The 13,747-nt window shown below is 41.4% G+C and overlaps 1 protein-coding gene across 5 annotated transcripts in view; it reads left to right on the top strand.

Annotated features, from left to right (window-relative positions):
* Window positions 1-506: 506 nt before the first annotated feature.
* The window catches only part of SPTAN1 (spectrin alpha, non-erythrocytic 1), a 60,609-nt gene continuing 47,368 nt past the window's right edge, over window positions 507-13,747 (top strand). The window contains exons 1-5 of one of the 5 annotated variants that reach the window (XM_090021283.1): window positions 1,334-1,364; window positions 3,094-3,146; window positions 9,714-9,953; window positions 10,565-10,690; window positions 13,213-13,353. In XM_090021283.1, the coding sequence (XP_089877409.1) occupies window positions 1,346-1,364; window positions 3,094-3,146; window positions 9,714-9,953; window positions 10,565-10,690; window positions 13,213-13,353 (579 nt within the window). In that variant the 5' untranslated portion in view covers window positions 1,334-1,345. Of the gene's footprint in view, window positions 664-1,333; window positions 1,365-3,093; window positions 3,147-9,713; window positions 9,954-10,564; window positions 10,691-13,212; window positions 13,354-13,747 lie in introns of those variants that run through there. The other 4 variants (XM_090021284.1, XM_090021285.1, XM_090021287.1 and 1 more) reach the window with 4 other exon arrangements.

Raw genomic sequence — 13,747 nt, 5'->3', positions numbered from 1 at the left:
GCTTTCCCATTTGGCTTTCTTGCTTTGGTTTTAGTTTGTCATAGCAACGCTCCTAAAAGAAAACGAAATGGAAGTCTCTCTGCTGGTGGAAGCCCCCGGCTCTATTGAAATTCTGGGCTCCACTCGAGTGTGTCTTTTCTGGCATTTTGACCTTGCATCATTCATTTTGCATCAATTTGTCCTTGTTTCATCCTTCCTCTTCCTACACCTGCAACTGTTTCTGGGTCACGGTTCTTTATATCTCTGCTGCTGCACGGTTCAAAACGACTAGGACAAATGAATGGAAAAATAGTAATTAAAACAGCTTTCGCAAAAACAGACAGCCCCAACAAAATTTGAGTTTTCACAGCAGCTTTCCGGCGCAGTAAATGAAACCGGCCTGCGCCCAGGCCGCCCCACCCACGCCACTCGTCTCTTTCCGGAACCGCTCGTCTTTCTCCGGCTTCCCTCGGCAGCGCCTCGGCTCTGCACCGTCTCGCGTGGGCGGGGCCCGCGAGCGCCGGTCCGCTCCGAGGCAGCTCGGCTCAGGCTGTACCCAGGGCGCGCTCTGCGGCGCTGACGTCACCCCCGGCGCCCTATAAAAAGGGCCGCGGCTGGAGGCGCGGGCAGTCAGTGTGTGAGGGTCGCGGGGAGCTGAGCGGCGGGGGACCCGGCACAGACCCGGTGAGCTGGGGCGGGGGTACGCGCCAGGCCGAGGCGGGTCGGAGCTGAGCTCCCTTCTCCCTCCTGCTGCAGCCGTTAGAGGCAGGTGCAGCGGCCCTGCACCCGCCGCCCTCGAGCGGGGAGGGGGGTCGCGGCGGGCCCGCCCCTGCGGCAGGATCCCGCTCGGCGCCCGAGCCCAGCCCAAGCCAGGCCAGGCCTGGCCCGGCCAAGGTCAGCAAAGCCTGCGCGGCGGGGGTGCAGGCCCCCGGCCCCAGCTGTAACCGCGCCCGCACAACTCGGTCCTTCCCCCCGCGGGGAGAGGATGCGGGAAAAACAGCTTTCGTCTTCCAGTCCCGCGTTGTAGGGAGGCTGCGAGCTCCTGGGGACTGTCCCTGGCTCTTCTGGTTTGTTTGGGGTTTTTTTTTTCTTCTTTATCCTGCAGTCCCAGAGCGTCGCCCCCCCATGCGGTGCGTGTCCGTCTGCCCGCGGCTGCCCCGCACAGGGAGTGGGGAGGACATGAGCCTTGGCCTGTCCTCCTGCAGCCACTCCTGCCAGGGTTCAAAGAGTAAACCCTTTCTTTGATAGTCCAGGTGTCCCTGTGTGTTTTGCTGCTTGCTGCTAATCGGATTTTTTTTTAATGTTTTCTAATCTGATTATTTTTTTCCATAGAATAATGTTTTCCAGTTCATTCAAAATAGACCTGATGCAGAGCAATTTGCCAGGTAGATTTACATTGGAAGACAGTTGTGCTGAGGTGGAGGATGGATGCAAAAGTGGGGGTGGGGAACCCTGGGGAATGATGCTATATCTTTCTGGAAAAAACCTCTTACATCAAGACTGTTCCTTATGGCTTTGATTTCTTCTGGTTGTGCCAGAAGATTTTAATGGTTCCCCTTTGTGAGAGGCCTTGATCAAGGCTTCATACAGCTTCAGAAAACATTTCTTTAACAGAAAAATTGATGGGTAGCTTTGTCATTTAGCTGCAGTTAACAAATGGGTCTTGCTATGAAAATTGCATTGAGTGAAGCATATGTAAGATGCGTGCAGAAAAGAAGGAACAAAAGGATTAAAAAATAGGAAGGTTTCTGCAGCATCGTGAAAGTGTCTCATAAATTTAGCAACAGCAGTGCTGGCATATAGAAAAAGGTTGAACACAGATTAGGTAGATGATGCTTGCTTAATTTATGTCTTCCCTGCAGTAGCAGAAGTCATACATCTGGAAGGGTAGACTTAAGACTAATGATTTTTAAAAAATGTAGATGGTGCGTTGCTTTGAGCTCCTTGGTGTGGTGCTCAAAAACAAAATCAAAGCAGCAATAAAAAACAGGCTGAAAGAGGAGTCTTAAACCTTGTTTGCCATCTTTCCCTTTGTACAAGGAAGGTAAAAAGGAGTCTCACGCTTTTCAGACAGGTTGGCACTTCTGGGTATGATGATTCATATTGGCGAGATCTTGTGTTTTATAACCAGCCCGCATCACTTCATGAAAATAAGGCTGTATAGAATTTTATACCTGTAATAGACTAATAAAACAGACTAATTTTGGGGATGACAAAATATTTGACTGCCCATCAGCTTGGGGCAGGTAATTTTTAAGTGTTATGCCTCCCCCACCCATAAAAGAAAATGGGTATTTGTTTTTTCATTTGCCCAGGAGCAGGCACCAGAATAATGGGGTGGAGCAGACTGCAGATGCTCCTGAAGGAGACTGCAAAGTGCAGGTCAGCACTGTGCTTCCGTGGCTGACTGGATCAAATAAAGTGGCAAACTGCCTTTTTACTGCTGCAGTTGATACACATGATGCTGTGGAAATGCCATGATGCATAAGCACTAGCTCCAGCAAGCACAAAGGCACATAAAACTGCAGTTGTCCGTGTACTACAACGCAGATTGCAGTGTACCCAAGGGGAAATGCAGGCTAGGGCATGCAGGGAACTGAACAGGTAATAACAGCGTATCGCCCAAATATGCTGGCTATTAAATTAGCCCCCCCAATTTTTCGTGTTTATAGATTTTATGTGTGTGTATTTTACACAGTATTTAAGTCAGTATTTAAGACGACATTTAATACTTGTGCGTTACATGTTTTTACATCTTTAATTTAAGCCATGCTAGCATATGAATCTTTATTTAACAGATTGCCATGACTAGTTGTTTTCTTTACTTGTTATTTTGTCCTTTAATTTTATTTTAGGGGGTTTTTAGTTGAAAATGTGTATCCATCTTAAGTCAGCTGTCAATAGCGTTCATTTCATTGTATTACTGGTTTTGACCTTTCTGCATGGAAAAAAGTCAATTGCATGCAGAAGCCTGCATCACAGTTGTTCCAAATTGTTATATGGGGGGGAGGAGAGGTGTGATTCTATGATAAAACATGTACTTTGTCAAAAATTGTATTGCTTTGACTTGCATTCTAAACATTTATGGTTAGTGGAATGTTATCTTGGTTTCAGACTCTCTACATTCCACCATCATGTTGTCATCATTTCGCAAAGTCATAGTCCAGGTATTTTACAATATGCATGTAGTAGAGTTGCCATTTCTTGATTTGCCTGCTTCATTGCAGTGATGACATCCTTGTAGAAAAAGCCACTTGAGAGTTTGTGTGTGTACAGAGCATAAAAATAGAGCAGGTACTTCCTTTGCCCTGTGGAGTGCTGATTTCTGGAATGCTTTTAACCTAATATTACTGCCTCCTTCCTTTTGCTGCTAAGCATGATGCGTACACGTCGTGAATTCCTCATGAAGGTTTTGTATGATCTGCTTCTGGTGATGTGGATTTTAATTTTCTAAAAGATAATTCGCCTTAAAAAGCTATTGACCAAGATAATCTCTTTGATTACAGCATCTGAAAATCTACTGTAACATACCACATATTGAAAATATTGTAAATCAAAAAAAGTTGACTTTTGTTCCTGCCCCATTCTTTGAACAGATAATATCTGCATTGTGGCTGAATAGCTAATATTGTGTGTGGTGTGTTTTGGGGGTTTGTTTGTTTGTTTGTTTTTTAGTAACGTATAGTATTAATGCATAGAATTTTGAGGCAGGTAATGGAGTTGACTTTAAATTGCTTCTAATACAGAATGAAATACATTTTTTATATCTGAAATGCAGAGAGAAGGTAAACATTACAAGATGATATTAAGGTAGGAATTAGAGGTTCAGAGGTTAACTGCGGAAAGATCATGTTAGTTCTCAACTCCAGTGTTCCTGCAATGCAGTCAAGGTAATTTGCTTTCTTGGGAGCTTCAGTGCAGAGTGCAGTCCCTGCCTGCCTCTGCATAGCTACACTAAATGGCTGTACCAAGAGTACAAAGTGTTGTACTCAGTGAGCCAAATTAGTAGATGAGCTGTTACAATACATCATCCTCAATTTACATGGGCTAATTGGAATGGTATTATTTTAAAACAAAATAAAGGAAATCACTCTGACAGTCTTGCATACTTTAAATATACTGTTAAGTTAGTGTATGCACCATCAGTTCAAAGCAAATTGCGGTATTTTATGCTTCATTCCCACCTAGAATCCCACAAATGGAATTTCTGTCGTCTTATACTTGTAACAAATGCACTGCCAGATTCTTTTAAAATAGGAACTCTGCAGTTGGTCTGTACAAAAATATGATTTGATATCAAGTAGTCTGACTTTAAACAAATACAAAACCCAAATTCCTTGGTTCTATTGCAACAGTTTTCTTAAGCTTCCCATTTTTTAATTTTTTTTTTTTTTTGTGGGATTTACAGTCTTCTTGGAGAATTGCGTGACCTTTCTTACAGCGACCTGGGATATTTGGACATAGTATGTATGGCATTGCAGCAAAAATTCCATCCACAGTACCAGTTGTGTATTTTGCAGATTTAATTTGTATTCTTTTAAAACCACAGTAAAGTATATGAAGTGGGAGTTACTTTCCCCTTGTATAGCAGTGTTTAAGGTTTGTTTTGTTTTTTCTTTTTTAAATCCTTAGTGCAAAGTTGATACGGTATGCTGCAATGGCTTCTTTACAGCCTTTGTAACATAATACTGTGCAAAAACTGCTTTCAGAGCCCTACAAAGTAGCAATGCTTCTACATATCCTCAGAAGTTCTGAGATTTACCTCGTATTTACATTTGTGCCAAAATGAGCTTATATATTGGGTTTAACAGTTGAAACCCTCTGTATGTGTGAAGTGTGTACAGGGTAGCTTGGTCCTCCCCTAAAATTGTGAGGAAGCTCTAAATGGCCACAGTGAAAGCAGGATTCTGCACCCTTTTCTTGAAAGGGTCATTTTATGTGTGCAGGATATGACTTTCTAGACACTTAATAAGAATCCTCACTCTTCCTCTTCCTTCACCAAAAAGGGAAATAACCTGTATTGTAGAGTTAACATAGATCAGAGGTTTAAGCTAATTATCCATGCATAAAAAAATCATCTGACATTGCCAGGCATTTGTTCCTCAAGATAAGAGCCCATTAACATGTAACAGCCCATTGCTTGCTACGTGTTCAGTATATACGATAAACATACAAGGGCTTATTTTAAAAAATGTTTCTTTGGGGATTTTTTTGAGGTCCTGAGCACCATAATACTGGGTTGCTCTTTGTCAAGGTTTGTGGAATAAAAATGCTTTCTGCTAAGGTTTTGTGTGCAGAGCCTTCAGCACTTTTAACACATTTTAACACAGCACCTAACATTTCTCTATATTGAAGGTCATTGGGTTTTCATCAGTCCACTTTGTGAGCATGTCTAAATTGGCTTGAATCCCCAGGCTATCCTCCAGTGTCTTTAAACCCCTGAACGCCGATTTTCAATAGTGCAAATGCTGACAGCCACTTAATTGTATCTGTTCTGGTAGCACTGCTATAATTCCTGTTTAACCCACCTAGATACAGTTGTTTTGAATGGTTGAATGATGTTGGTGACATCATGACTGTTGCATTGCAGTATCTATAAATATCCACAGTTGAATGTTCCTATTCAAGTGCTTAGCCATTCCTCTTTTTTAAGAATGTGTCTGTTGAAGACTAATCCTTGGTATACAATTTATATGCAGTGTTCTAGGAGTAACCGACATGTTTTGTTGTAAAATTCAGTTTGCTCATTGACCAATAACTATTACATTTTAAAATGGAAACTGATTATAACTTGAAAAATGTAAACTTGTGAACTTTTCCCAGATAGTGTTAAACAGATGTATGGTCTTTGAAAGTTGTGCTGCAGTATGGAAGAATAATGAAAATTTTTTGAGAGCTTATAAAGCATTTAAATAGGATTTATCAGTTCAGAGCTATTTTTCTGATGATTGTTTTAGCTCCCTGGAAGACTGAGGTTTTTAGGAAGAAATAACCTATTTAATTCAGCTTTCCTGAACAGCCTGGAACTTTCTGCCTGTCTGACCTTATCAGCCCAGTGCAGATTGCAGTGGGAGGGGCTGGTCTCTGCGCCATACCAGTCTCAGGCAGCCAGCAGTAATGAGTGGAATGTGATATCTGCAAGTACACAGCCCAGGAATGAAGTCAGTTATCTGGTGTTGAGCTAGCAACTAGCATAGCAACTTGCATACATCTGAACTGCAGCAATATTTGTGATATAGATATATTGAAAAAATAGAACAGAACCCTGTCCCCCTGCTTTGTAGCTCTCTTTTTTTCTTTTTCTTTTTTTGTATTGTTGAACCCATTTGAGGAATGGAGATGTACTTTAGCACTGCATTTATACCTCTGAATACTTAGGAACAGGTTGATGCATCGCTCTCCAGTTCCAGACAGGGTTACTGCAGCTCTCAGATGAAAACATTGAATGCACACTGCATCACGCTGCAGCATCGATGACTTTCATGTTTGGAGCTCCCCAGTGACTGCTGATCACATTTTGGCAGAACACAGGCGTGCTGACGTCAGCTGATTTGCTGCAGGAAAGAACAGTCCATTATTGCTAGACCAAAGCACTTCTTTTACAATTGACTGGCTTTACTTACTGTAGTCACAAAGAAAGCCTTTCTTTTTGCATATTCCAGTAAAAAGGCAAGCTGCTTTGCATAGCAAGAGGCAAAGCAGTTAATAAATTGAATTACAAAATAGATTTTTCCATTTTAAATAAGGGACTGACTCTTAATTTACAATAAGTTGTGCATATAAACTCTGGAAAGCACTTTTAATTTCTGTGTATAGATTTACAACCAAAGAAAAGCATGATACTGGAATCTGAAGAAGAAAGGGACTTCACTTTTTTCTAGCCTTACAAATAGAATAGGCAGCAGAGAAAGAAGAAGCAAGTTTGTATCAATTTCAGAATAAAACCTAGCTCCAGTGCTGCTGAATACTATTTTAAAAAAATGTATGTCCTGATGGCTTGTGGAAAGCTCCAAAGAAATGCATTTTTAGCAGTGTGGTTCATATTCTCCATGTTATCCCTGTTTCCAGAGGGAATGGGTCAATATTGAATATAGCAGTAGGAAGAGCAACCGGGGGGGGCGGGGGTTTGTTTTGAGCCAGTTTAATACTGGGGAGAGGGGGTGATGATTTATGTACTCAAATTTGTTAGACTGAGGTTTGACCTAGATGTATATCATACAGAACATGCAGACATTTTCATGTGCTCCTTTGGCATCCCATCAGGTATTTTTCAATTATATTGCTTAGGAAAGGGAAGTATAACAGACTTTCCTTTCCCTCCTTAAATTGCCGCAATGCAGGTGGGGCTCAGAGTTCACCACAATAACAGTTGCCGATGAAATGGCTTCCTGGAGGAGGGAGTGACTATGGGAAGAGCTGGAATGTGAACTCGCTGCCATGTGTTCCCTTCTATCAGATGGTCCCTTTCCAATTGTCTGGAATCTGAAGAGGAAGCATGGCTAGAACAGATTCCACCCACCTGTTGAATTTTCCATTTAGTTGTACAGAAAGTGTTTCTGACTGTTGACATGGTGGCTCAATTCTTCATTTGACACATTCCCTGAGAGAGCCTCAGTCTTTCTTCATATGTGATTTTTCTGTTCATTTTCTTCTTTTACAGTTGGTACATTCTGTGGGCCATGGGCACTGACAGACGTGAGGGGAAGGGGAAAAAAAAAAACTGTTTTACCAGAAAAGGCAGTACGTTAGCTTGACCCGGCTCCCCAGTGTCTGTATAGACCAGGTGCTTCAGCAGGGGTTGTTGGTGCCTTTGTATAAAGCTGCTTCAGTCAGCTATTAGATAAGTGCCAGAAAGCCCCGTGGAAGCACCTGATCTATACAGAGCAGGGGTGAGCAAAATACAGCCTGCCAGGCACTTCCATCCTGGCTGACCCGCCCCAGCCCTGAACCAGGGGGCACTAGAGACAAGAAGCCCCTACCTGCCTGGCAGAACTTTTGCTGGTCATCCTGTGGCTGTGCCCAGCCTCTCTGCCTGTGAGCCTGGGAATCCAGGTATGGCCCCACTGGGCTGGAGTCAGGGACTCCTGCCAGGGAAAGTGGGGGCAGGAATGTGGGAAACTGTGCACTATGGGGCAGAGCTGGGCTGGCCCCGTATGCTGCTACCACAGGTGGCTGGGGACTGGGGTGGGAGCTTGGGAGCTGCCTGCTGTGGGGCCCCACACGTGGCCAACATGTAGCCAGGGCCTTGGGTGGGATCTGAGTGTTACAGGGCTGGGTGGGGCTGGCCCCGCTTCCTGCCACCACATGCAGCTCCAGAGACTTCTAGCCCCCCCCATACCCCACACCCCTCCACATCCACGAACCATACCCAAACCCCACCATACGCAATATACAACAGTAAGACTGTATTTTGAGCTATTATGCAATTGCTTCTAGATATACTAAGCAAATGCACATAAATCAGGACAAAAATATGTTTAAAAAAAAATTAAGTTGTAGAAGATGTTTGAAATGGGCAAGGGATGGGACACTTATCAAGGGGTAGGGCTACCTTTGTGACCATAGACAGCTGACCAAAACTCATTAAGTTGCCCTGCAGCTGAAGTAATTGCCCACCTCTGGTATAGATATTGGGTGAGCCAGGTCAAACATGCACTGTCTCTTCAGCTCGGCGTGCCCCCACACTGAGTACAGCGCATGCCCAGAAGTAAAGCGCAGCTTGTTTGTTAGTTTTTGTTCACGTGTGTAAGCAGTCTACGTTTCCATCTTGGTACACGTAGGATTCACAGTACTGACTCAGGAAATTATGGAGGCGTTTACATGCACATTGAAGTATGAATTAAATACCTATTCCCCCCCCCCCCAAGCACAGAGTATTAGTTGCAAAAGTGTCTTTGTATGTGTTCTGACTGATTAAACAGGTGATTGTGTGGCATCTTAAAGCCATAGAGAATAATAAACAATTTTAGTTTGTATTCCACTTATAAATATCTGTAATATTTAATCAGTCCTTGTGGCATTGAAAGAACAAATTACTTCTTTTAATTTAAATGTTGATAAAGATGAAAAGAGTTAAACTTTTAATGGAAGGTAGATGCAGCCATGCACTATTTAGTCCTTTTGCTACCTGAACATGAATCGTAGCAAAAGAGCTTAGTCAAAATGCACAGCTGGAAAAGATCTGTGCAAGATGCCAGTGTCCTTGAATTTACAATTCTCCTCTCTTCCTATTAGCTTTTGAAAAAGTTATGTAGGCACAGAGTCTTTACAAGCTTAATAACGTAAGGAAATGGGCAGGATGTGTATATATAGGGTCCTTAGACTGTTGTAAAGAGCAGGAATATGTTTGTTTAGGTTCTGTTGTTTTGTATGATTTTACATAAAGCTTCTAACTTTCACAAATTTATACCAAAGAAAGAAAGGAGCAAGTGTCCCTTTTTTCATATGCTTAGTACTTGTTTAACATTTCGCATGGTACTCTTCAAGATGGGTGATATTTTTATGTCAGTGGAGAGATTGACTCATGTCCTAAACTTTAAAAAACAAGTGGTGCCTTTGTAGGCATTTGCTTGTCAAAGCTTTCCTGCTAGAAGGGATTCTTTATACAAGAATCACTAGGATTTTAAGTACACCATGTGTGACAAACAAAACAGACTTTCCTTACTTAGATCTCTTTGCTTTGCCTTTGTTTAATGTTATAAACAATGTATTAATCAAAACTTCTTGACTTTCAGAAAATGGATCCATGTGGGGTAAAAGTGCTGGAAACGGCAGAGGACATCCAAGAAAGGCGCCAGCAAGTCTTGGACCGGTACCACAGGTTCAAGGAATTGTCTTCTCTGAGGCGCCAAAAACTAGAAGATTCCTATCGATTCCAGTTTTTCCAGCGTGATGCAGATGAGCTGGAAAAATGGATCCAGGAGAAACTCCAAATTGCATCTGATGAGAATTACAAAGACCCAACCAATCTACAGGCAAGTCCTTGTTCTGTGTCTCCTACCTTTTATGCTTCTGTGCCTCTAGCTTCTAGACATACCAGGTTCACTTGAGGGGATGAGTAGAACATGCAAGAATGTAGCTGAAACTGTAATGATAGAAGGTGTTGGAACTCTCAAGGTCCTAAAAACTTCTTCGTCATAAGTTGGTTTCTGAATCAGTATGAATAAAATGATTGTAATAATGGATTCATTGCTGAAAACTTGTGGGAACTCAGGGCACTGTAGCGTCAATACAAACAGGTGTTTCTGGCATCCAATAGACACTTGAATAATATAAATAGATGTGGGTAAATTTTTACGGTTTCCCCAAAGACTAATTTTGTAGACTGTGGTGCTGTGTGTGTGGGACTAGCTGAATGGGCTCCCAAACATTTGAAAAGTCTGAAGCACACAAACAAAGAATAACTAAAATTGAGATGTTTGAATCCACCCCTGGAACATATGGTACAGCTAGGATTTCATTTGCACTGTTTTACAGTTTGGGTGGATCAGTACTACAAATGTGTAAAATATTCTCAAAGTTCTGGGTGATAGAGGACATGTGCTGTATTTTGGAGTTGTCATATTGTTTGATGTTTTTCTTACAGGGAAAACTGCAGAAGCACCAGGCCTTTGAAGCTGAGGTTCAGGCCAATTCAGGGGCAATCATTAAACTGGACGAAACTGGAAATCAGATGATTAATGAAGGGCATTTTGCATCTGAAACTATCAGAGTGAGTGTTTAGAAACCTTTGTCCATTGTAAACCCTTCCATAAATATCTATGCAATCTACAGGCATGACTAATTTTTAAAGTTTCTTTTAAAAGAAATTATGAATGCTGTTTAGTCAGTGAAATCAGGAAGAAGGCCTGTACTTCTAGGGCTTGTTCCTCTCTGAACACCTGTCACGCTGGGCTCAGTGGGGAGCTTGAAAGGAAAAATCCCAGTAAGTCTGTTTTTGTGCTCTGGTGCAGGCACATGTGAGCTAGGTCATTGGATTGTATTAGCAGTTCTTAAGGCTACATATCACCACAAAGTAGGCTTGAGAGCACCATGTAGGAGTGGATGGTGCATACTTAACTTTTTTCTACTTTTTAAATAGACTGTGCCCAGGTCACTTAGCTTTCTATAGTAATCTATTAGAGAGATGTGCAATTTTACTGTTAGACTTTGGAGATTGATTTCTATCACCAAACTGCAATCTAGATCATGTGCATCAGTGACCATCAAATATGGGTTTAATTCTGTTTGCCCGAGGTTTTATTCTTGTAGAATCTCAATGTCCCACCACTCCTTGTGTTAAGAACTCCTGGTGCTACGCTTTCCCTTTTTCAAATCTGTGGTGAGCCACCTTTTAGGATGGCTACTTCCCCATCATCACTAACCAAGCATTCCCTCCAGTGGACTCCACTCATTTTGTTTTCTGGAAATTCTTCATCTCTCCAGATCCCCGAAGCTATGCATCCCAAAACCAAACGTTTTTGGGTTTTTTTTTAAACTTCTTTTGATGCTTATGATTTGTTTTGATGCATCATGGAATTATTAAAATGCTAACTTGTCCAGCTTTTTAACTGCCTTTAGCTACATTTAACAGCCTTTAGCTACATTTTCTGTTTGTTCTGACACTCACATATTCTTCTCTCTTCTAATTTACTTCCTGACTATGCTTTATCTGTTTTTACTCTCTTTTTATTCACCCAGTCTTTTTGATGCTTTTGCAGGGTACATGTCCACCTTTTCCAGGTATTCCTTGAGCACTAATTGGACAAACCAATAAGTACTCTACTATTGTTTCTGGCTGCCTACCCTCTAAATAAACCTTTCAAATATTTTAAAGCTCTTCCCTTGTTGAATCTTAAACTTCAGAAGGTAAACCTCTTTAAAAAAAGAGAAATACAGTGACAAGGGACCCTCTTGTTACAGTTAAGTAATAAATAAAAATATCAGTAGATTTAGTAAGTCAAAGAAAAAGTGGAGTCTTTCAGAAGCAGAAATAAACACTCTGGGTTGTTTGACTTATGGAAAAATGCTGTAAAGTAATTGTAGCCTTAGAAACCTTCTTGCATGAGGACATTTTTGTCTTGCAATTTTTCTTAAACAGAGGTAAAAATATATATTATGTTCAGTTATGTGGTCCACTTAAAAACAAAAAAATATATTGAAAATCTTAGGCCATCCTGATCAGTGTACAACCTAATTTGTATTCTGTTTGGAATGGTAACTGTCTGTTAATGGTTTAGTCTTTCACGCCATACAGGACTGCACAGCGCCCAATAGTAACTGCTACTCAAGTTGGGTCCCACATACGAGTAGGTGAATTTTTGTCTGTGCGGTGTTGCTTTCATTTTCTGCTGGAATGCCTCTTTTTTTTTTCCCTTCATGGATGGTTTGCACCTTGCTATTGGACTGTGTTAGAGACTTGAGTTGCGTGACATCTTTCTGCTCTTTAAACTTTCAGAATAGAACATATAAATGCCTTTACAGAATGCTCGTGTTAGATATGCCAAAGCTCCTCTAGCCTGACTTTCAAGTTTCAATTTTTGATGAGCAAAGCATAGGAAGATGGGTGGAATAGATATCTTCCTGTTTTGCAAGTTGTGTGTGCGTGGGTTTTTTCTTTTGTTTTACAGACACTCCCGGTGTTTTGGAAACAGAATGTAGGCAGAGGCCCACTATTTTATAGTTGCCAGGATCTTCCAACACCTTCTATATTGGCCTACTATAGTAAAGATTAACTTCCCATTTTAACTCACTAGTGCCAAAAATGGTTATTAGTGAATGTGAATTGATGCAAGTGAACTCAAAGCAAAACTTCTGTCCTTAAATGTAAATAAAAAGGCATAAAACTTAACCTTAAGTGCTAAGAAACCCCAATTGAGAGGGAGTTCATTTTCATTTAAAAAAATTAGCAGCATTTAAGGGTGGCGCCAGCAATTTATCTCATGTTTCCAGCCTCTGAAAGCTCTCTTGAAATACGTGGCTATGTGGTGGTCCCGTTCACTGACAAAGGCTTACCAGGTCCCTATTTGTGCAGTTTTCTTGCATTAAATGTTATGTTGACCTACTAAACATTATTTGCAGACGGAAGTTAAAACTGCTGTAAAGTTCATTCGCTACCTAACAGAAACGTGAAGGGAGTGAGATTCAGCTGGAAATTTTCCATGATTTTAAGAGTGCAGAAAATGACTGCATTGCAAACTTTCATCGCCTACAACATAGTATTATTAATGCTTGCATCTTACTCCGCTATTTCAGACTCGACTGCAGGAACTTCATCGACTATGGGAGCTGCTGCTCGAGAAAATGCGGGAGAAAGGAGTCAAACTTCTACAAGCACAGAAGCTGGTGCAGTACTTAAGAGAATGTGAAGATGTTTTGGATTGGATCATTGACAAGGTATATATAGTATACCCAAGAGAAGTTCCATTAGCACCATAAAGCCTCTACAGTAGCCCAGTTTCGCAAAGGAACTTCAGTTAGTTTGTATGGAGATGTTTTATCACGATCTCCATCGTCTTGGTACGGTTAAGCATCAGAAGGTATTTAAATAGGATTATAAGAATTATTGAAGCTATTTGTGTGGTATGTAGCAGGCTTGCAAAGCATACTTCTCTTTTCTGATGCTTGCCAACAGAACTATAGAAAATGATGTATTAAAAAGGATAAGAGGAAATCATTGTAAGTTTAGGAGGCCATCAGGTTTTTGACAGATTTCCTTTTTTCCTTAAGAGGCCTGCGTTATTTCTCCTATTGATTTAACTGAACTATGGTGAAAACAGTAGCATATAAA

This window comes from Crocodylus siamensis, chromosome 11 (assembly GCF_052110815.1).
Source record: "Crocodylus siamensis isolate JL-2025a chromosome 11, ASM5211081v1, whole genome shotgun sequence".
NCBI classification, from domain to species: domain Eukaryota; kingdom Metazoa; phylum Chordata; order Crocodylia; family Crocodylidae; genus Crocodylus; species Crocodylus siamensis.
Note: the sequence above shows the minus strand (reverse complement) of the source record. Positions and strands in the feature narration are given on the sequence as shown.